The 23,473-nt window shown below is 40.2% G+C and overlaps 1 protein-coding gene across 1 annotated transcript in view; it reads right to left on the minus strand.

Moving 5' to 3' along the window:
* Window positions 1–6,936: 6,936 nt before the first annotated feature.
* MARCHF4 (membrane associated ring-CH-type finger 4) overlaps window positions 6,937–23,473 on the minus strand; it is a 162,134-nt gene continuing 145,597 nt past the window's right edge. The window contains exon 4 of the mRNA XM_058195986.1: window positions 6,937–7,298. Coding sequence (XP_058051969.1) covers window positions 6,937–7,298 — 362 coding nt within the window. The remainder of the gene's footprint in view (window positions 7,299–23,473) is intronic.

Below are 23,473 nucleotides of genomic sequence, written 5' to 3' on the forward strand. Positions count from 1 at the left end.
CAATAATTGCTGGATGTGCATTGGTATTCATATACAGTGGAATCTCTACTCAACTGCTTCAAATGTCCTTAAATTTGGCTCTCAATGCATTTTGACCTGAAAATGTTGTCCCAGTTCTCAGCCTTTGTTTAGTACTTGACATGCTGCTATAGAAAGAGGGGGATAGCTGTAGGGAATGGACAGGAAGTCAGCCATGCTAGGAAGGTTGCTGCTAAAGGAGGGGGACAGCCACAGAGGGCGGACAGGACGTCAGTGGGAAGGTTGCTGACATAGGAAAAGGGACAGACAGAAAGTTCTCCCTGGCCAAAACAAAGGGTTACATCATGGTAAGCCACATGGTTTGCTTAGGACTTGTCCTGTTTAGTACCTATCTCACCTGCCAGAATGAATTAACGCCAAGGACCAAGGTATGGCATTCTTAATGCTTTCTCTCCATCTTTGGTACGCCATGCTGACTTTGATCAGGATGTTTATTACAAACAGACTTAAAATGGCTAGTAATCCATCTTCAGCATTGTTTGATCCAGCTCCACAGAAGAAGGGGCCGGTTTAGCTCTGCCTGGTAAGGCCTGTTATTAAGAACACAAAGCCTGCAATTACTGCAGGTTCGAGCCCGGCCCAAGGTTGACTCAGCCTTCCATCCTTTATAAGGTAGGTAAAATGAGGCAAAATTCATGTAACAACTGTCAAGAGAGGATAAATCCTTCTGATTCCACTTTAGATGGACCGCTGCATTTAACAACACATTTTTGCAAAAACACTGCTACCAATTTAATTGCTTTCTCTGTGGTAAGCAGTTGAAATCATAGAGAGCGTCTTCCTGAATTAGCAGTAATAGCTTTCTGCCATTCCATTTTTTCCTCCACAACTATCAAAATGCATCCCAAGAACAAATAAAAATGAAAAGTTTGTTTGGTAAATTAAACATTTTGTAAAGTATTTTTTGATGAGATTTCCAAGAAACTACAGCTGGAGGGTTTAATCAAGAAATACAACTTTGGGCAGCTGTTTCATACCCTTTAATAATAGAGATCAACTCAAGATACTTCATTATGGCAATTTGTCTTTTTCTTTTTGGAGGGGGGGGGCTGTTGTTGTAGAGTATCTTCATGAATTGGTGACATAGTCTTCCCAGATACAGACAAACAGCTTCAAGTCTGTTTAATAACAACTAGCAATTGTGGGTTTCCCCCCCTCTATAGTAATCTTTTTACAGATTTCAATAATTGCTGGATGTGCATTGGTATTCATATACAGTGGAATCTCTACTCAACTGCTTCAAATGTCCTTAAATTTGGCTCTCAATGCATTTTGACCTGAAAATGTTGTCCCAGTACTCAGCCTTTGTTTAGTACTTGACATGCTGCTATAGAAAGAGGGGGATAGCTGTAGGGAATGGACAGGAAGTCAGCCATGCTAGGAAGGTTGCTGCTAAAGGAGGGGGACAGCCACAGAGGGCGGACAGGACGTCAGTGGGAAGGTTGCTGACATAGGAAAAGGGACAGACAGAAAGTTCTCCCTGGCCAAAACAAAGGGTTACATCATGGTAAGCCACATGGTTTGCTTAGGACTTGTCCTGTTTAGTACCTATCTCACCTGCCAGAATGAATTAACGCCAAGGACCAAGGTATGGCATTCTTAATGCTTTCTCTCCATCTTTGGTACGCCATGCTGACTTTGATCAGGATGTTTATTACAAACAGACTTAAAATGGCTAGTAATCCATCTTCAGCATTGTTTGATCCAGCTCCACAGAAGAAGGCTGTTTATAATGAAGCAGTTGCTTCTTAATAGGAAAGTCTTCCTTCTTACCTTGGCTCACGCTGACATTTGGGATAAATGTACTGGCTGTCATTTGGATGACTAGGTATTCAACAGCAATCATGAAAGAAGCACCATAACAACACAGTCTTGTGATGTTTCAACTGCTGTTAAAATGCCTGCAGGTAGTCCTCGACTTAAAACAGTTCATTTAGTAACCATTCGAAGTTACACCACCATTGAAAAAAGGAACTTATGACTGCTTTGCACACTTATGACTGTTGCAGGATTCCCATGGTCATGTGATCAAAATTCAGACACTTGGCAACTGACTCATATTTATGATGGTTGGAGTGTCCCGGGGTCATGTGATCATCTTTTGTGACCTTCTTACAAGCAAAGTCAATGGGAAAACCAGATTCACTTAACAACCATGCTACTAACTAACTTAACAACTGCGGCAAAACAGGTTGTAAAATGAGGCAAAATTCATGTAACAACTGTCTCACTTAATAACAGAAATTTTGGGCTGAATTGTGATCATAAAAGTCGAGGACTATCTGCATTTGCAGGGGTGGCCAAACACTAACAAAAGAGCAACAAACATCCTATTTTACAAAGAGATTTATCTTAAACCAGAGTGAGAAAAAACAATCCCTTCACACGTTTTACAGCATTTGCACCTAGAGTATTTCACTGTTTTCCATAGTTCCACTATTTTTTTTCATACAGTACAGTTCTTTTCTAATAATTTTGAGACTTGTTAGATAAGACCAGCAAGTGCTTTACCCCCCCAAATACTTGGAGTACAATAATTTGCACCTTTCTTCAGAAGCCCATTGAGCTCAACAAAACTGGCTTTTTTCCCCCAGCAGCAAGGCCTAAATCTTTTTGGAGGGAGAATCATGCAGAACATTTCACTCAGATTTGCATGTGTATTTCTCCACAGTGAGAAAAAGTAGTGTACAAGTGATAGAATTCGCTTTCTGACTACCTTTTCTCCTACCCAATGGAGAGCTTATGCCAACTTAAAACTCCGAGTAATCATCTGATCCATTTGGATAGAACTTTTTTTTTTACTTCATTTGATGGGCTGCAAATTGCACAGGGGTCAAACCACAAAGGAAGTCATGGAAGGGTTCCATCGCACGATTATAAGCAAGCAGGCTATACAGGCTAATTTTAGGTGTACCTCATGAAACATGATGACCGTATTGGTTTTAGTCAACACCGTTAACAAAATTAACAAAAAAGACGTAGCACTTCATTTGAGGCATATCTCACGGTGCAAAATATAGGGTTGCATAGTTTGTCATTCAGCATGAGTGTATCAATTGCCTTAAAGAATCACCCAGCTTTTTGATCTGATGCTGGGCGATTGTTCTTCCTATACTATGGTCTAATTGCACAGCAATGGCTGAATGATGCCGCAGGACAGCCCAGATTATTAGTGTGAAAACTGTATTTTCAGCTGTGCAACAGCCCTTTTCATATGTGAATACCCCCAAAGTAAAACAGTGGAGATTTTTTTTTTAAAAGCTCTGGCCTGAAATTATGGGATTCCCCTCTTGCTCTCATTATGGTGTCTTAATATACACTGTATATTAATACAGTACTATCACTGCCCATTCCTGCTGAATTAAAATAGCAGTTCAACCAGGCGATCATTTAGCTAATATTAAAATGGCTTATTGTCTCCCATGGAGTATCGGGGTGGCATAGTGGATGAGGAATAGCAGGGATCAAGGAAAAGTAGGACGTCTTCCCTTGACCAAAAAGCTCACTAAGCTAGTTGGGACCAATGACTAGTCTTCAGACCAATCTCTTGTATTTATTGTTATCAGGACAAAATAAGCAGACACCTCTACCCCAATCTGTGGTGGGACTCAATTTTTTTTACTACCGGTTCTGTGGGCGTGGCTTGTTGGGTGTGGCAGGGGAAGGATACTGTAAAATCTCCACTCCCACCCCTCTCCAGGGGAAGATTACTGCAAAATCCCCATTTCCTCCCGATCAGCTGGGACTCAGGAGGCAGAAAATAGATGGGGGAGGAGTCAGTCAGAGGTGGTATTTACCGATTCTCTGAACTACTCAAAATTTCCGCTACCGGTTCTCCAGAACTGGTCAGAACCTGCTGAATATCACCTCTGATCCCAATGTGTGCTATTGTACTGCCAATACAGTTTCTACGCTAATGGCAGAAGAAAGATGAGATATAAATGCAATAACAAATAAGTTAATCGCTTTATGGACAATCTCACATTTAACAAATTAATCTATTACAATACCTGTACATTTGCAGTCATTTTCAGAAGTACAGGTAGTCCTTGACTTTCAACAGTTCGTTTAGTGACCTACTGAAGTTACAACGGCACTGAAAAAAGTGACTTATGACCATTTTTTCACACTTATGACCATTGCAGCATCCCCATGGCCACGTGATTTACATTCGGATGCTTGACAACTGACTCACATTTATGATGTTTGCAGTGTCCTGGGGTCATGTGATCCCCTTTTGAGATCTTCTGACAAGCAAAGTCAATGGGGAAACCCGATTCCCTTAACAACCGTGTTACTATTTTAACAACTGCAGTGATTCATTTAACAAATGTGGCAAGTAAAGTCATAAAATGGGGCAAAACTCAGCAAATTTCTCACTTAGCAAGATAAATTTGGGGCTCAATTGTGGTCGTACGTTGAGGACTACCTGTGGTTTCCTTGGGGCGAAGGATGAGAACTGGCAACCTTAGGAGTAGTTGAGTGGAGATGCCTTCAGAGACTAAAGTAAAAAAAAAAAAAAATCCTCCCTGGCACCACTGAATTGCTACAAAAGTCCTGGCATAATTTCCAGATTTGAGCAGCAGGTAAATTAGATGGACTTTTAGATGTCTTTCAGTTGTATGATTCTGTAAGCAGCCTTGCCATTGCTGTTTTGCTTAAATGATATTGCACTGGTGCCTGTGAAAGAGGTCAGCTTAGAATGGATAACCTTTAATGTTCCTTGCCCTCTATTTCACATGGACTATCCTTCTGGCCATCAAAAGAATGTGTCTAGGTCACATCCTATTAAAATCTATCCAATTCAATTAATTCTCTTCAGGAAGGTTAACCAGCCTTTTTCCCCCCTGTCAGTATTACAATCTAAACTGGCTCTAAGGCAGAGTTTCTCAATTTTGACAACTTGAAGAGGTGTGGACTTCAACTCCCAGAATTCCCCAGCCAGCTGTGCTGGCTGGGGAATTCTGGGAATTGAAGTCCATACCTCTTCAAGTTGTCAAAATTGAGAAACACTGCTCTAAGGCAATATTAAAGGGATTCCTCAGGCCAAACTCTACAGTTATGTTCTTTATTTGAGGGGTAGGGAGGGATTAAGGAACGTAAATATTGAGTTTTCCAAGTGATAAGTCACAAGCTACTATATGTCCAAGTGTTCACATGTTTACTTTGATGTAACTGCCAACATAATGAATCAACTTGGGTGTATTACGTATATATATACATATACATGTATATGTGTACATAGGCACATACACACACATATATACATACAGACATACATAGATGGTATATATTTATCATAATTCAAGGCAGCTTCTAGTGGCACTTGTGAAAGTATATATAGAAAAATGAGTATTGATCAATTTACTCAGGAGATAACTATCAATATTCGTCACTGATACCAGTTTAAGTAGGATGGCTTCTTTAAAACAGTCTGGCAATTGTATCTTAGTGAGAGCTGTGAGAAGGCGCTTAGGAAACTCTGACTTAATTCACAGAACTCTAGTCCTAAGCTATACGCCATGATTTTTAACTATGGCTGGTGGAACAGGACATTATGGCCTAATCTGCACACAGAGTAAGCCAGTGTTTCTCAACCTTGGCTATTTGAAGGCTGGCAGATAGCTGGGGAACTCTGGGAGTTGAAGTCCATACAACTTCAAGTTGCTAAGGTTGAGAAACACTGCATTAGGCCAGCTTTGCTGGCTGAGGGATTCTGGGAGTTGAAGTCCACAAGTCTTAAAGTTGCCAAGGTTGGAGACCCTTGCATTAGGCCATTGTGTGTGTTCACACATAATCTTACGTTGAAGACAAACGCAATGAGTAAATCCATCTTAAATTAACTTGTCAGTGCAATCCTGAGCATGTTTACTTAGAAACCCCATAGGCCAGAAAATGGGTGCAGTGTGGGTGCTTAAACCCACAGGGTAGATTAATCAGAACTCCAGTTTCTCTTAAGTACAACATTTTTGATGAACGATTAAATGGAGAAGATTGCAAAACAATTTAAATGGCTGCAGGCTGAAATCCAAGCGGATCCCTTTTAAAACAACAACAACAACAAAAAACAAGACAATCATAGGTAATTGCACCAAATTAGTCATACAGCGAAAAATGAATTGGCTTTGCAGAAAATGGTTGAAAGGTCAAATAGAAAATTTGATATGGGAAAAGCCCATTTCGACAACTTTCTAAACCAAATGTCCATGATGAATCATTCATCTGTATCTTGTGCTTTGTCAGTTGTTTACATGTTTGTGATTCAAGTGGAGAATTCCCTCCCCTCCTCCTCGCACTCCCTCAAAGGGGGCTGCTAGCTGATTCTATTTGAAGAGGAAAATAGAACCAGCAGGGCCATGTGCTATGTGATAAAAGCCTGGGCAACATTATTTCCTTTTATAAAACAAGAGCAATCAATGCATTGCAATTTCAGTGTGAACATCCTGGGGCACACAAGTTGGCATATGCCACAAATAATTTCTGTATTTGAATACTTAAACCTCTGGTTAATACATTTAAAAAAAAAAAACCCAGACGTACCTTCTTTCCCTCTTCCTATATGCATGTGCTTGGGTGTGCAATTCTTTAAAATCTTACTTACTCCATTGTATACATGACAAATTAAACCTTTCCGCTCCCCCATGCCCCTTTTTTGAGGACTTGGTCCTAGTTCACTGTTTGCAGTATATATTGCACTTCGTTTCACAGCCAAACTTTTAACCTCCTTTTGTGGTGAGCGGCTGGTCTGCCTTGCCCCCTCTTGGCTGGGGAAAGGCCTCTTGTGCGCCTTGTGCCACTTCAGAAGATGGCATACGGAGAGGGCAGAGAGCCCACATGCCACTTGCTTTTGAGTTCCTTTCCCACTCGGTTGCATTAAGGCCTCCTAAATACTTTAGCTTAGACTGTTGTGACTCTCATGACAAGCTCTCTGTTTGTGCTAGAATGGCTTCGCTGTTCGTTAGGCCTCAGGTGGCTGAGTATATGCAAGATGGTATAAGCACAGTGATGATCAGACAAAGTACCCGTGGCATGGCCAGCTCCTCGGGCAACACTGCCTTCCGCAGCGGAGTTGCTGGCTGCGCCATTAGTGGAGGATGAATGGTTGATCTGAGAGGAGTTTCGTTGATTGCTCCTAGACCCTGATTTTTGATCCTCCAAATCCTTCGTTTTGTCATAGTTCAAAACTTTCCACTGTTGATTGACTGCTTGCCACCTTTTAAAAATCCGGAAAACCGAGGGTCCTTCGTGTATTATGAGACCTGCAGGATAAAGAGTATATGGGTTAGTAAAGAAAGACAAAGGAAGAAGGATCAAAATTTATTGTATTTCTCACTGGCTGGGTTTTTTTTTCCAGCATGCACAGCCTGGGGCAGCCTTCCCCAATCTGAGCACCCTCCAGAATGTATAGATTTTTATTCCACAAATTCTTAGCAATGGCTTTTCTGGATGGAATAGAAGTCCAAAAGTTTGGGAAGGTGTTGACATAGGAGAAGCTGTGCTTAGAAGCTTCTCAGAGCATAAATCTCCCAATGTCATTATTTGGTAAGGTCTGTTGCATAAGTGCAAAAGAAGATTCCTAATGCTCATAATCAAAAGACATTCAGCACGAAAAGACGCCTGGTTCTCTGGGAGGAAAGGAACAAGAAGGAACAGGTGTGGAAAAACACAGTAAGGTTACATATACTAGACAATATCATCTTTCTTCTATATAATTTCATGAATGAGATAGAGTGACTTCCAGCGCTTCCTTGCCTGGAAGCAACCAAACTCTTAATTCTTTGTATTAAAATAGTGAAAACGTATTGCAGAACTAATTTAGAAATAATAGAAAACGTATTGCAGAACTAATGCAGAAAACGTATTGCAGAATTAATAAGCATATTAATTGCCTAATTGCCCTACTAAATCAGATAACGTTCCCTCTAGATCAGGGGTGTCCAATCTTGGTCCCTTTAAGACTTGTGGACTTCAACTCCCAGAGTTGAAGCTTTGCTGGCTGAGGGACTCTGGGAGTAGAAGTCCACAAGTCTTAAAGGGACCAAGGTTGGAGACCCCTGATCTAGATCATCATTTTTTTTCTTCATACAACAAAATATCTCCTGGCATTCTAATTAAGGCATTTGTTTTCCTACATTCAGTATTCAGAAGAACAATGCTTCTACATAAAGGAAGCCCTTTATATTAAATACAGCCATCATTTTTTGCAGCTATATTGGTAATTCCAAAAGAATGTGGGCCAAGAAAAGGACACACTTGCTCCAATTTTTAAGATCATTGCTTTTACCCTTCACCAAGTTATGGATTTAAGGCTCTTGTTGGCTTTCTTCTGAGAAATATATGGGATACAAGCCTTAAAGACTTAAACAGATTCTCATTCCATAGTCCCTATGTGAGTATACAATATACAAAATATATTACTATTTTACTACCCAGCTATTTTTTAAAAAGTTGGTCATGAAACACTACTTTGCTGCATAGTTATGTACAGGAGAAGTGTTAAAAACTGCATCATAATTCAAGCTCCATGACATACATATTTGTAGGATGCGAGTCTAAAAAAACTGGTGCTTGTGACGACATGCCATACATTTTATTGTATTTTAGCTATCTTGGTTTATAGGGAATATGCTTTGGTAAAGTGTAAGAAACTAGCCTGAACTAGAACTGGGAGAGAGGGTTAAGAAAGAAGAGAGAAAAAACTATAGTTCGACAGAGTAAACATACTCAACAGATCCTCTGAATAAATGAGAGACTGAATATAATACCTCCCTGTACATATCTAAGGAATGATGCTAATGAGAAAGAGTAGGAGAGGTCAGGAAATGGTCTCAATATAAAAATTATCTTACACTGCAGAGATGATAATGACATTTTACATTATATTTATAAATCTCCAGCAGAAACTAAGAAGAGATGATGCCACTTATCACCAAATAAACTTGATTTTGCTTACGGTCAATTTAAAGGGTTCATCACTGGATTAATGCCCCCCTCCAAAAATATTTTTTCCCCTCAGAATATAATTTCTCAGGTCAGATTTTGATTGTATGCTGTTTTGTTTTAACAAATTCCCACGTTGTTACATCTACACTCCTAACTTCCATCTCTTTCCTTTGGAATATAGGATGATTATCAGTGGTGGTATTCGGCCGATTCTATCCAGTTCAGGTGAACCAGTAGCAGTGGTTGCGGGTGGCTCCACCCACCCACTCAGACATAATCACTTCCCATTTATCCACATTTTTGACACTCTGCGCATGCGCAGAGGCGTACATGCACATTTGCATGTACGCAAAGGTGAGTGAATACCACCCCTGATGATTATATAACTAACAGACAAAATTATGCTTTCTGTGTATGTAGAAACAATAGTAGATTGCTTCTGTAAATAACCTAAAACAGTATATAGTCAAATATGCCTAAAACCTAATTTTGTGTACTTATTCAAACAGCAGCCCTCATGATGTGCCAGACCACCTCAAGGCAGGGAAAGTTGCAGTCCAATCTTTCTGGTGCTGAATATTTACACATCGAAAAAGCAGAAAACTCTAGGGTCTATAAACAAAGTTTGCTGATAACAAAAAAAGTAATTGAACTTCCTTGTGGCAAGCAGCACACAAAGGAATAACAGCAACAGTCATCCTAAGAAGCAATAATAACCTTAATTCCTTCTGGTGTTCAACTACCAAAGCTTTACAAGTAACATCACCTTAACTCTTTCTTTCTTTCTTTCTTTCTTTCTTTCTTTCTTTCTTTCTTTCTTTCTTTCTTTCTTTATTTATTTATTTGTCACAACAGTATATGTAAGCATAAGCATGAAATAACTATACGATATATAAGCATATATATAAGCATAAGTATAAAAAAACCCTATACGAATTGGATACAATCAAAGGGAACATTAGGACAGGAATGGTAGGCACGCTGGTGCTTTTATGCACGCCCCTTACAGACCGCTTAGGAATGGGGTGAGGTCAATAGTAGATAGTTTTTGGTTAAAGCTTTGGGGATTTTGGGAAGAGACCACAGAGTCAGGTAGTGCATTCCAGGCATTAACAACTCTGTTATTGAAGTCATATTTTCTGCAGTCAAGATTGGAGCGGTTCACATTAAGCTTAAATCTATTGTGTGCTCGTGTAACGTTCACATTAACTCCTTTCACAATACACAACTTCAGAAATGCTGTGGCCCTGTATGCTATGTGCTGCTCCTATACTTTCAATTTCATTTTTAGTTCCAGTACACGGCTGGTTATGTACACCATTATGTGCAAACAACTCAAAACACAGTGGTAGGGCTTGAACAAAACAGAGAATTTGTTAGCTGTTTTGGATTCCTAAAGGTTATAAAGCAGTGCCTGTTCTGAATGGTCACTCAGTTTATGTAAGCTCCATATCTACAGGGAATGTGATTCTGCAAGAGACAGATGTATTATTTCAGTAATGTTTCCATTAAGAGAAACAACATAGCAGTTGCTAAATTCATCAGGCATTGCATATTCCAGATAAGGAATATAAGCCATAATTCACAAAGACCATAATTCATAAAGATAGCATCTGTCCATTTCCCATTCTGCTGAATAGATCCAACAGGTATGCATTTTAGCAAATCAGAATTCAAAAATTCATTTCAGAAGCCAAATACTGATATTGAGGAAAGATTCTACCTTCAAAATTAATGAGAGCATTACTACAGATCAGTTAAGAGTTTGATAGGAAATTGTGAACTCAATTATTGAAATTCAAATACACGTTCTTAAGAATCTGCTTCAGCAGATTATGGGTTAGATATTGAAAGTTCAATTTATTTTATTCCTAAAGCTTATCACAAATGTTTTATGTTTCTTTCTTTGTTTGTTTCACCTTCTAAACAAGCATATATGAATTCCATGCAATTTATAATACAGCATTGATGAATGGGTTAGTATATGAACTAAGCGCCTGTTTTTCCAGATAAATCAAGTTTCAAAATATTTACTAAACGTGCAAAACATAACTTTCTTCTCCTTTGCCAGGATCCAAATTACTTATTGATTTCCTAGCACTCAGCTCAGGAAGCTGTAAAATTAAAAAGCAACAAGCAATGAAGTCGGCAGAAAGTTGGAAATAATAATGCCAATCTATTTGCACTGTAAAAGATGAAGATTTAGTAAGGACATCTATCAGTTTAACAGCCATTAGCAAGAAGTTCCAAGATTTCATCAAAATAAGCAGCTTTAGCAAAACAGGCTTCAGATTTCACCAAGTAACTGTGGCTTTTAATACTGAAACTTTGTCCAGATCTCTTTTTTTTTTAACCTTTCGCTTCAGTTATAGATATTCACCTACATCTCTATCATCTCTATTATTTCTATCTATCAGTCTGTTTGTCTAAAGATTTTGCAGGTTGGTCTTTGACTTACAACCATTAATTCAGCAACTGTTGGAAATTATGGTGGTGCCGAATGAAGGGACTCATGACCAGCTCACCAAATTATACAGTAGCTGTCGCAGCATCCCTGCTGTCACGTGAACAAAATTTGGGCACTTGGCAGCCTACTTGCACTTACCTACAATCACAGGGTTGCTTCCCGTCTTACCTCCCCCCTCATCTATGTGCTTTTGCCCCCCTGCAATCTGCAGCTCTTGCCACCCTAGCTCAGGGGTCTCCAACCTTGGCAACTTTAAGACTTGTGGACTTCAACACCCAGAATTGAGTTGGGAGTTGAAGTCCACAAGTCTTAAATTTGCCAAGGTTGAGACCCTTGCCCTAACTGACCGTCACCATTTTCTTGCCCCCCATTTCTGACCAAGCATCTTTGGCATGGTCCTTCATGAGGCAGCTGCTGGCCACAGGAGGCTTTCTTTTACAAGGTTGCATGTGGCGGTTTCCTCACAGGACCTGGGAGAGATGGTCTCACGTGGTTGCCTCATCAGCAGTGGGAGCAAGAAGAAGACAACAACCAACGGGGGCAGTAGGGGTCTTGGAGTGCAGGGTGGGGAGGTCAAATGTGGCTGGGAGTAGAGTTAGTTTATTTATTTATTTATTTATTTATTTATTTATTTATTTATTTATTTATTTATTTATTTATTTATTTATCATATTTTTATACCGCCCTATCTCCCAAGAGACTCAGGGCGGTTTACAGAGTAGTAAAACATAATTATAAGTACAAGTTAAAACCCCAATTTAAAAAACTTATTAAATACGGCCGAATATTAAAACCACAATAAAATAATAAAACCCCATTAAAACCAAATTTTAAATTTTAAATTCTAGTCCAGTCCTGCGCAGATAAATAGATGTGTCTTAAGCTCGCGGCGAAAGGTTCGAAGGTCAGGAAGTTGGCGAAGTCCTGGGGAAAGTTCGTTCCAGAGGGTGGGAGCCCCCACAGAAAAGGCCCTTCCCCTGGGCGTCGCCAGCCGGCACTGCCTGGCTGACGGCACCCTGAGGAGTCCCTCCCTGTGAGAGCGCACGGGTCGGTGGGAGGCAATCGGTGGCAGTAGACGGAGTGAGGCACTTCCCACATACTGTGGCTTTGGGCTGTGGTATTAGAGCTTCTTGGGGCATGGCGGCTTTGCACTGTGATGCTGGACTGTATTGGGGCAGCTGAGGCTTTGAGGGGCAGCTGCAAGTTGTGCTGTGCTATGGCTCAGGAGCTTCTTTCAGGCCCAGACTCACGGTAGACCAGGAAGCCTCTGAGCTGCAGCATGGCAAGCAGCCCCAGAGCAGTGTGTTTCTAGACCTCCTTACTTCCCCACAAAACAAGGTACAGGGTGGTCAAAAGGGCAGAGATGGTGAGGAAATAGGCAATTGCAGGGAGCTGAAGAGGAGGCAGTCCCTTACTTTGGAAGAACTGAGGCTGAAGGCTGGGAGGGATCAAGCTTGAATTGGAGCAGGTCCTCAACAAACAGCAATGGTATTCATTTAATGGCAGCAACAGGGAATGCCCAGATTTCCATTGCTAAAAGATGTGGTCACATGACGTCACATTTTATGAGTGCATCGTATAGCAATGGAAATTCTGGTTCTCACTGTAGTGGTAAGTCAAAGACTATCTCTCTACCTCTAACAATACCTTTACCTCAATCATCTCTTTATCTCTACCTCTATCTCTATCCTAACATCTCACTCCCTACCCATATAACTTCAAGTTAGCTCTCATATGACCATAGGAAGTGGTAACAGAAGGGAAGTAATTCACCATTGTTGCATATTATTTAACTTCCCACATTAAATTATAGCTCCAGGGTGCCAAGGGGGTCTCCCACTGAATCCCAAAATAGATTTGACCCTGTGAAAATCATCCCAGCTGCCCAGCTAAAGCGAACAGGCACTTATGTCTGAGAGTACCACTAACAATACAGAAGCAATACAGCAGCAATACAGAAAAAGCTAGAATTGGGTGATTATTTCAGTGACAACTGTGAAGATATCATTTCATACTGCACAGGGGAAGGCAATAGTGAAACACTCCTGTAGTTTATATATAAAAAGCACATGGTTAGCAATATAAAGTGATTGATGACATAGTGACAGATTATGAGTTGCTGAGGTTGGATGGCAGTCAATATGCTACTGAAGGAGAGCTGAAGATCTTTTGGAGTTCTAACACTATTTATGAGGCACATAGATTAAAGCCTTTTAGATGTCTAGTCATCAATACTGCCATGCAGGGGAAAAAAATCCAGAGAAAGAATTAGAGTGGGAATATGGAACAGAGAAGGCGCGAGCACTGAAAAGCTCAACCCAGAAAAAAAGATGAAAATAGTTGACTATACTTTAACATCCTTAGGTGTCAGTGTAATTTGAATGGATCGGAATTGCAATTTCTGTCAGACGTTCACAGGGTTTATTAGTCAGGATATGAAAAATAAAGAAGAATTGGCATGACTTTCATAATCAGGAAAGATATGGCAAATACAGTCCTTGGATACAATGCTGTCTAGTAAACTCTGTGGACATCCTTTTAAAAGGAGAGTTCTTCAAGTTAGTGTTTCGGTCACTAATGTTCCAAGAGAAGAGTTGGTTGATGAGTTTTATAAGACATTCAAACTGAAATTGGTAGAACATGTAAGGGAGATATCCAGTGGTGGGATTCAAGTCATTTAACAACCGGTTCTCTGCCCTAATGATTTCTTCCAGCAACCAGTTTGCCAAACTGCTCAGAAAGTTAACAACCGATTCTCCCGAAGTGGTGCGAACTGGCTGAATCCCACCACTGGAGATATCTACTTATGACTGCAAACTGGAATAGCAAAGTAGGAATTACTATGGGTCCGTTTAAGCCAGTTTTGTCTCCTGGGAACTGCCTGGACCAGTCCCTGCAGTTTTATTGGCAAGATTTCAGAAGTGGTTTGCCCTTGTCCTAGATACGACAAAGAGTGATTGGCCCAAGGTCCCCTAGCTGGCTTTGTGCCTAAGGCAGGACTAGAACTCACAGTCTCCTGGTTTCTAACCTGAACCTTAACCACTACACCTAGTGGTCTTGTTGAAGTAGGAAATAGTAAAAAAGAAAATGTAGTTGGACCGTACTCTCTAAAAAACAGAAACGAAGCAAGAGAATGACTTATCAGTTTCTTCCATCCAATGATCTCAGTGATAACATAGCTTTCCATCAACCCCAAAAAACCTACATATATAGACATTGATGAAGTATCCAGAGATCAGACTTGGGTAAAAGGAGGTGGAAAATCTCAACTACAACAACACAGTTGTACAACTACAACAACAAAGATGTCAACAACAAAGATGTTACAGTCAGAGGCCCACTGTGGTACAGATCATGAGCTGCTCATGTGAAAGTTTCAAGAGAAGGAGGAGGTGGAGGAGGAGAATCAATTTCCAAGATAGAACTGGCTAAGGATTGCATTGAGGAAATTTTATCTACATGTTAAAAAGGAATTGGTGGCACCTAATCAATAAATAACCAGCCAATATGCCAGATTGGAACAAGATGAGCATGGTTTTAAAATTTGAGGAGGAATAATCAATAACTCAACTCATGCTGATGACAGTATCCTGTTAGCTGACAATGCAAATCGAGAAACTCGACAATGGAATTCATGCTTGTATCACAATTCAAATGTCAAATGCAAAGTGTGGGCCAACAGAACTCACCATGTGAGAAATTCTGAAAAGGTGGGAATGTTGAGCTGGTATTTTATATATTGACAGGAAGGCCACCAATCTGAACGTCAGTTGTGCCTAAAAGCTATGGAAGCCAACAGGCTGATGGCTTTTGCGTTGGATGAAGGTTATTCAAATGCTGATATTTAGCTGGACTTCAGGAAAGCTGGACTTTTTTTTTTAATGAACCTTTTTAACAGTAAAACTGATTTGCTTGAAGTCAGATTGCCCTAACCTACACCTTAGCCAATTTAGGTCACCTTAGTTCTTGCAAACACTTCGTTTTACTCGTTCAATTGACAGATACCACAGGCAATGCATTCAATATACATTAGGAAGAGCCCTTTATTGTGCTGTTTACATATCAGTTATGGAGTTCTCTGCCACGGAGTGTGTTGATCACCAATTGCTTAGGGGCTCTGATCTATACAGGATGACTCTATCAATGCTCACTGATCATTATGACTAAGTGCAACCTCCAGGGGAAGGCTATTGCCTTCGCATCTTTCTCTAGCTCATGAATTTCACAGAGAGACCTTTCACAGTGAAAAATAGGATGCTGGATTAGATGATTCAGCCCAGCTCTTTTTATTTTCTTGGAACCATTTCTATACTTGTCAGATTGATCGTTTCTTAAAATGGAAGAAATATTCTTCCTAATATTAACCTAGAAGAACATTTCTTAGAGAATTTACTCATTCTTGGCTGACAGTGAATTGAGAAAATAGATAAATACGTCACTGTGGAAATGCAGGAAGTTACATTGGTAGTAATATTTTGACTAAGCTATAATATGATCAAATATGGGGAATTATATGATGAAGCTTTTAACTTTGGTTGTATTTCACATAACCCTGAAGTCATAACTAACATTCAAGGTACTTTTCATTTAAGCAGCGGATGCGTTCTTATTTTGGCCGAAGACCAAATTTGGCTCAAAGGCTCAAAGACATTATAACTTGATTCCTATTATTCCTTTGTTACAAAATGTATGGTCAATTCCTTCCACCCCTCCCTAAATTCTTCTAAATTTGGGAGCCAATAGAAAAATAATCTAAAACTAATTCAGGAACTAACTGTTTATTTAAAAAAGCAAACAAACCCATAGCATTCTATTCCTTTACCAATTTCTGCATTTTCCTTCAGTTCCACTAATATGCAACATTGCAAATAAAAATAAATTGGGGATTGTCTGTATCTTTGTATGAATATTTTGGTATTCATACCAACTCAACATTTTGGTGAGAATACTTAGTGAGCAGACATATGTACTGCTGTATAATGGTAAAATAATGCTAAGATTACTTTTTGTTTTAAGAACATTTTATCAATTCTCACATATACACAGGCACCCTAGGAATCTGCTGCCATTTGTGTATGATTATACTAGAATCTTCTCTAGGTTATCAATGCACAAGGGGGAATTAATAGAGTTTCAGAAGAGGCAATACCCAATTCATACCAACCATGATTCTCCCCTTTGAAGTAAGCAGTGTTCTATTTTCAGTTAATAGGGTAAAAAAAAAGAATGTATAGCTAATCTGGTTTATACCAATGTAATTCATTATACTTCTCTATAATTTTCTTTTCTTCCTAAATATATAGAATAGAAGAAAAGAAAAAACTAAAATCTCAGGATAGAAACAAACCTTCAGAACATTCAGTAGAAGAAAAGGTAATAAGAAAAAAAAATGGATTGGGGAATAATAACCAGTTTGGTAGCTCTGACATGCATTGTTACATACTAAGATTCTATCATATATGCATATCACAATATCATATTTTTTTAAAAAAAACCACAATAACTAAATTTGGATTAAATTCAAGGGTAATCTTTGAACTTTGGATGTGGATTTTTTTTCTACCTAATTAAAAAATGGGTCACTTTATTTCAGTATATGCTTGAATTGAATGGCATGGTTGGAGTTTATTTTAATAAAAAAAGAATTCAGACCTATTCTTTGAAGATGTTTCTCTGTGTTATATTTTTAAAATAGTGTTCATGGGTATTTTATTATCTTATTTCTCAGACCATTTTACAAATATAACACACCAAAAGTTAGAAGGGGTCTAACACTAAAGTTTTATAACAGCCCTGGACCTTTTAAACAATGCACCGTTACAATAAAGCTGCCATTAATCTTGATCCAGAACCTGAGTTGTAAATGTCGAAAAGGCAGCAATTCCATTAATTACCCTTTGCATCAAGCCACAAGTGATCAAATGCCACATATCGATCTCTTCTTCTATTCCCTGTGGCCAGACAGCGATGTCTTTGGGATTTATTGCATGACTCTGGTTTCACTCAGCAGTCAACAGCCCTCAGATTATGCTTTGCCTATGATTCCCATCTTGAGACAGATTATTCTTTATTCCAAGATGGATCATTTGTCCGAATAGTTCCATGAATGGCAGTGGCTCTCTAAGTGGGATTCTATCCCAGGCTAGTCTGGAGAAGATAACAACAGAATCTGTATTCTTTTTTACATGTACAATAACATTATTGCTCTGGATTGGTCCTTCCATTAGATAGAACTCGGGCAGTGCAGCTTTACAATTCTTCCTCCTGAGCCTGGTAGACCAAGAACCTCTCTTTGAGAAAAGGGTAGGCTGTGCATAATTTGAACATTTTTCAGAAGTGCTTTGGGTCTTTAAGTCAGCAGAGTACCTCTAAGGAAGCCTGTCTTTTCCCAAGCTTCCACGCAAAGATGGGGCTGCTTTAAAGAGTTGCATTAATTTTAAGACAATTTCTTAAAGCAGAGGTCTGAAAAAAAGGTTGCTTTAATAAGGTGCAGAGAGATCCTGTGCCCAGTTTACACAAATCCAAAGCTTTTTTTTCCCCCTCCCAAAACATGCACATCCTAGCGAAGAGTTGTTCTGCATTCCCTGAAGCAGAGCTGGCTCTGAGGCCAAGGAGGCACCAGTATAAGAGTGCCAAATTTCAAGAGGTGATAAAATTGAAAAGTCTTCCCCAAACCAGTAAGGGTTCACTCTGTGAGTCAGCACGCCCACGTGAAGGTTAAATGTAATTTTGCAGAATTGTTGCCATATGAAAGCAATGGATGCTGGTGTAATTAAAATTAGTTACTGTGCAAGTAGGGAGAAAATGTCTTAAGAAAAGAAAAAAGAAATACCTGGGGCTGAAAATCATAAGTCTGAAGCTCAAAACCTCAAATAAAAAAAACAAACAAGCAAAGCTTGTTGATCGAAAGGTTGGCATTTCAGCCGTTCAAATCCCTAGTGCTACGTAACGGGGTGAGTTCCTGTTACTTGTCCCAGCTTCTGCCAACCAGCAGTTTGAACACACGAAAAAAATGCAAGTAGAAAAATAGGGACCACCTTTGGTGGGAAGGTAATAGCGTTCGATGCGCCTTTGGCGTTGAGTCATGCCAGCCACATGACCACAGAGACGTCTTCAGATAGCTCTGGCTCTTCGGCTTTGAAACAGAGATGAGCACCAACCCCTAGAGATGGGAACGACTAGCACGTATGCGCGAGAGGAACCTTTACCAAAATCAGAAGATGAGTCAAACAATAGAGGGCGCTAGAGTGCCAGCATAGACAGCTCTATTCTGAAGTTCAAGTACTCCTCATTTTACAACCATTTGTTTAGTGATTGTTCAAAATTACAATGGCACTGAAAAAAGCGACTTATGACTGTTTTTCTAGTGTCTGTTGCAGCATCCCCATGGTCACTCGATCAAAATTGGGGGGCTTGACAACTGAATAACGAAATAACAGAGTTGGAAGGGACCTTGTAGTCCAATCCCCTGCCCAAGCAGGAGACCCCACACCATTTCTGACAGATGGCATTCCAGGCTCTTCCTGAAAACTTCCAGTGATGAAGGCAAGCTGTTCCATTGGTTGGTTGTTCTCACGGTCAGATTATTTCTCCTTATTTCCAGGTTGAATCTCTCCTTGTTCAGTTTCCATCCATTATTCCTTGCCTGGCCTTTTGGTGCCTTGGAAAATAGGTTGATCCCTTCCTCTCTGTGGCAGCCCCTCAAATATTGGAACACTGCTATCATGTCTCCCCTGGTCCTTCTCTTCACTAGACTAGCCATGCATAGTTCCTGCAACTGTTCTTCATATGTTTTAGCCTGCAGTCCCCTAATCATCCTGGTTGCTCTTCTCTGCCCTTTTTCTAGAGTCTCAACATCTTTTTAATAGTGTGGTGACCAAAACTGGATGCAGTATTCTAGGTGTGGTCTTACTAAGGCTTTATTTATACTGACATGTATTTATAACTGTCCCGGGGTCATGTGATCACCATTTATTACCTACCCAGTCATCTTCCGACATGCAAAGTCAATGGGGGAACCAGATTCACTTAATCACGGCGTGATTCGCTTAACCACTGTGGCAAAAAAGGATTGTAAAATGGGGCAAAACTCAGTTAACAACTGTCTTGGTTAGCCACAGAAATGTTGGGCCTAATTGTGGTCATAAGTCAAAGGCTACCTGTAACCTAATAGCAGAACATAGACCTCGGCAGAGGGAGACAAAGAAGTCACAGCACAGTGGAATCTCTGGGGGTTGTTTGTTTTTTTTGTATGTGTAACATGGTTCACACATATATAAAACACTTTGATTGTGCAGTTTTGGTCACCATCTTAACTTTTTCATCCTCACCCTCCTGAGGCATCCCTGGTGCTGAGGTGTGTTTTAGTGCCCAGATTATTGGCCCTTTTACAGGGAATAGGAAAACGCTCAGCTCCATCCAGTGGTCCTGACACTACTCCGAATTAAGGATTACAGTGTTGTAAAAAGGGACTTTTACAGGGAATAGAAATTGTACTCTTTGCACAGTGGCTTTGGGCAGCTCTGCTAACCCCCAGGTTGGTTTTCCCTTAGATAATTATGGCACTTACAAAAACTGCCAACTTGCAGGGAGAGAGAAAGCTGATTTATCCTGTTTCCCAAACTGTCAGATTCGGTAAAGATGTTTTTATAAATAGGTAACCTTCTGACTCAAAGAATGTGTATTTTGTATACATATAACATATGAAAAGATAACTGAAATGCAAATGATGGGAGCTAGCGAAAGGGTCAGGTGACTGAAGTGATATTTACTCAGAGAGTTGTGGCTAATCAGAGTATTCTGGGTGGGAGAGATAAACAATTTGATCTGGTATGAGATGGGTTATGTCCCTATATAGTTTCCCCAAATATGGTGGTGGTGGATAGGTTGAAAAACACATTTTACAATTGGAGAGAATGTTATAAGCAATCAAAGAAATTACTGCCATTGGAGGTTTACTGCCCATTTACAAAATGTAGATGTGGTGAATCAGTCAAACAACATAGATCTATAGGACACTAAATTGGTACAGTGGGTCCCTGTCATTCTTGCGAGTACCCCAAGAGGTGCTTCACCAGTTCAAGCATGTCTCTTTTTCACCCCACTCTGCAAACAGGGGTACATTTGCAAAGCCATGGGCTGCTATCACTCTTCATGCTTATTTTCCTCTTATTTATTTATTTATTTTATTAAATATATATATGCTGCCCATCGCACTATCCGAAGCAGGGGTCTCCAACCTTGGTCCCTTTAAGACTTGTGGACTTCAACTCCCAGAGTCCCTCAGCCAGCAAAGCTCTGGGAGTTGAAGTCCACAAGTCTTAAAGGGACCAAGGTTGGAGACCCCGATCCAAAGCAACTCTGGCAGCTTACAATGCATTTCTTATTTTCCACGAATGCTTATAAGGCTGAGATTCAATCTCCGAAGGCAATCATGGAAATAAAAATAATTTCTGAAGTGGCTGTTTTTCTTGCCAGCATGCCACCTTGCTTTTTAATTAAAACAATCTGCGACAATTAAACAATAACAACAACCAAGACTTGAGACATGAGGGTAGCATTCTCCAAAATTGATATCCATAGGGATCTCCTCATTAGAAACCTCAAGTCACATCTGATTCCATGTGTCTATATGAGAAAAGGAATAACATAGAAAAACATAGAATAGCATAGAATAACAGAATTGGAAGGGACCTTGGAGATCTTCTAGTCCAACCCCCTGCTTGAGCAGAATACCCTATACCATTTCAGTCCAATATCTTCTTAAAAACCTCCAGTGATGGAGCACCCACAACTTCTGAAGGCAAGCCATTCCACTGGTTAATTGTTCTAACTATCAGGAAAATTCTCCTTACTTTTAAATTGTTTCTCTCCTTGTTTAGTTTCCATCCATTGTTTCCTGTCGTGCCTTCTCGTGCTTTGGAAAATAGGTTGACCCCCTCTGCCTTGTAGCAGCTGCTTAAATATTGAAACACTGCTATTATGTCTCCCATAGTCTTTCTTTTCACTAAGTTAGACATTCACGATTCCTGCAACTGTTCTTCCTATTTAGTCTCCAATCCCCTAATCATCTTTGTTGCTCTTTTTTGCACTTTCCAGAATCTCAACACCTTTTTTTTTATATATTGTGGTGGCAAAATAGATGCAGTAAGTTGTCTAAACTAAGTTAAGTTGTCAATGAGGTTTTCCTCATTTGCTGAACCTGACAATTTACTTAGTTCTATTCTGATTCAGGTCTGTCTAATTGCTTCATCGCCAGAGGCAGAGAATTGTTTCTGAGGGCAGAAAACTTCTGTCTTCTATTAATCTCCCAGTCTTGTCAACCCAGCTACAGGGTTAATTTATGGTCCAATTCACCTTATGCTTTACTGAGTTATGTCACCTTGAGTGTTCCTTCCCCCTTGGGAAAACATGCTTCAGTTTCTTGAAGCATGTCATAAGACCAATAATCCACTGACTGCTTTGCTGTAGAAAGAAGACTAGATTACTGGGACTATTTGGGAGCTGTAGGTGAAACCCTTCTGCTTCAGATGGCTGGAAAAATAGTGAATCAATGCACCAGTACATCTTTTTTTAATAAAGAAAACACAGGGAAAAGAAGAGAGCTAAGGAGCGGGGGGAGGGGGGGATTCATTAAGAATAATTCTGTCAGATTTTGAACAGATTTTGTATTAGCAAGGCAAAAATTATAACTATTCTGCTATTTGAGCATTTCTCATTAGGAGAGGGGAGGTCTAAAAACAAAAAATAAAAAGGAACAGAACAGTAATAAAGTATTATTTTTCATCGCTGTTTGTTATCCCTGGCTATACAGTGTATGAATTTTGATTCTTGGTACACCTACATTCAATTTAACTTTGCATACATACATGTTATATGGTTTTTGTATCAAATTATATTTGTGACCAGCAAGACCTGTCCTTAAGGAGGAAAGGAACCATTGCTTTCAAGTAGAGAAAGGTAGAGAGCACAACAGAAGCTACCAGTGGTGGGATTCAGCTGGTTCGAGCCTATTTGAGTGAACTGGTAGTTAAATTGCTGGCTGGCCCCCTCCCTTCCCTGTCCCTTCCAGGAGTCCCCACGCGCCCCATTTTGGCTCCCAGGTAAGTGCAGGGAGGCCTATTAGGCCCAAAACTGGGCATGTGGTGGTGCAGCATGGCCCTCCCATGGCCCGTTTTCGCTCCCGGGGGGTGCAGGAGGCCAAGTACTGCCTGTCACACCCCCTGGCCACGCCCACCATGGCCACACCCACCCAACTGGTCATTAGGGCAGACAACCGGTTGTTAAATTATTTGAATCCCACCACTGTACCAGTCCAATGGGAGGGTGTGGCTGCTCACAGACTGAATACCTTGCAAGGTGCCACCAGAGTGTTTCAGACCAGACTGGAATTTCATAAAATGGCTTAGAGTTCAGCAGAGACCCCTGTCAGGACTGTGATAGAGAAACAAAAATCACCATCTGATAGTCAGCAAAAGGAGAACCTTGTGGAGGGATCTTTGTAGATATTCTTCCCAGCCTTTCTGGAAGGGGCCTTGGTCAAATGTCCCTATGAAGAATGAGAGAGCCAACCTAGGTGAAATTTCCTGACAGAACAATTAATCAGTGGAACAGTTTGCCTCCAGAAGTTGTAGGTGCTCCATCACTGAAGGTTTTCAAGAAGAGACTGGGTAGCCATTTGTCCAGAATAGTATACTATCTCCTGCTTGGTTGGGCTAGAAGACCTCCAAGAAGACCTTGTTATTTCTGAAGCCAGTAAGAGCCTAGAGAAAGCAACTTAAATGGTAAATATGGATATGCTCTAAAAATGGTATATAGTGGTACAATTGTCAGAAACACTTGCCTGAGGATATTTGTGACGGGCATGATTTGCAGAGAGGAAGATCTATTTCCCAACTTTGCTCATTAGGGATAAATTGGCTACATTGAGAAGGATCCTTGCTCTCTACACTTCCTGCCTGTGACAAGCACTCTAGGGCAGGACCTTGTGACAACTTCACCAACTGCATTCCAATATATCTTCTT

The sequence above is a fragment of the Ahaetulla prasina genome, chromosome 1 (genome assembly GCF_028640845.1).
Source record: "Ahaetulla prasina isolate Xishuangbanna chromosome 1, ASM2864084v1, whole genome shotgun sequence".
NCBI lineage: Eukaryota > Metazoa > Chordata > Lepidosauria > Squamata > Colubridae > Ahaetulla > Ahaetulla prasina.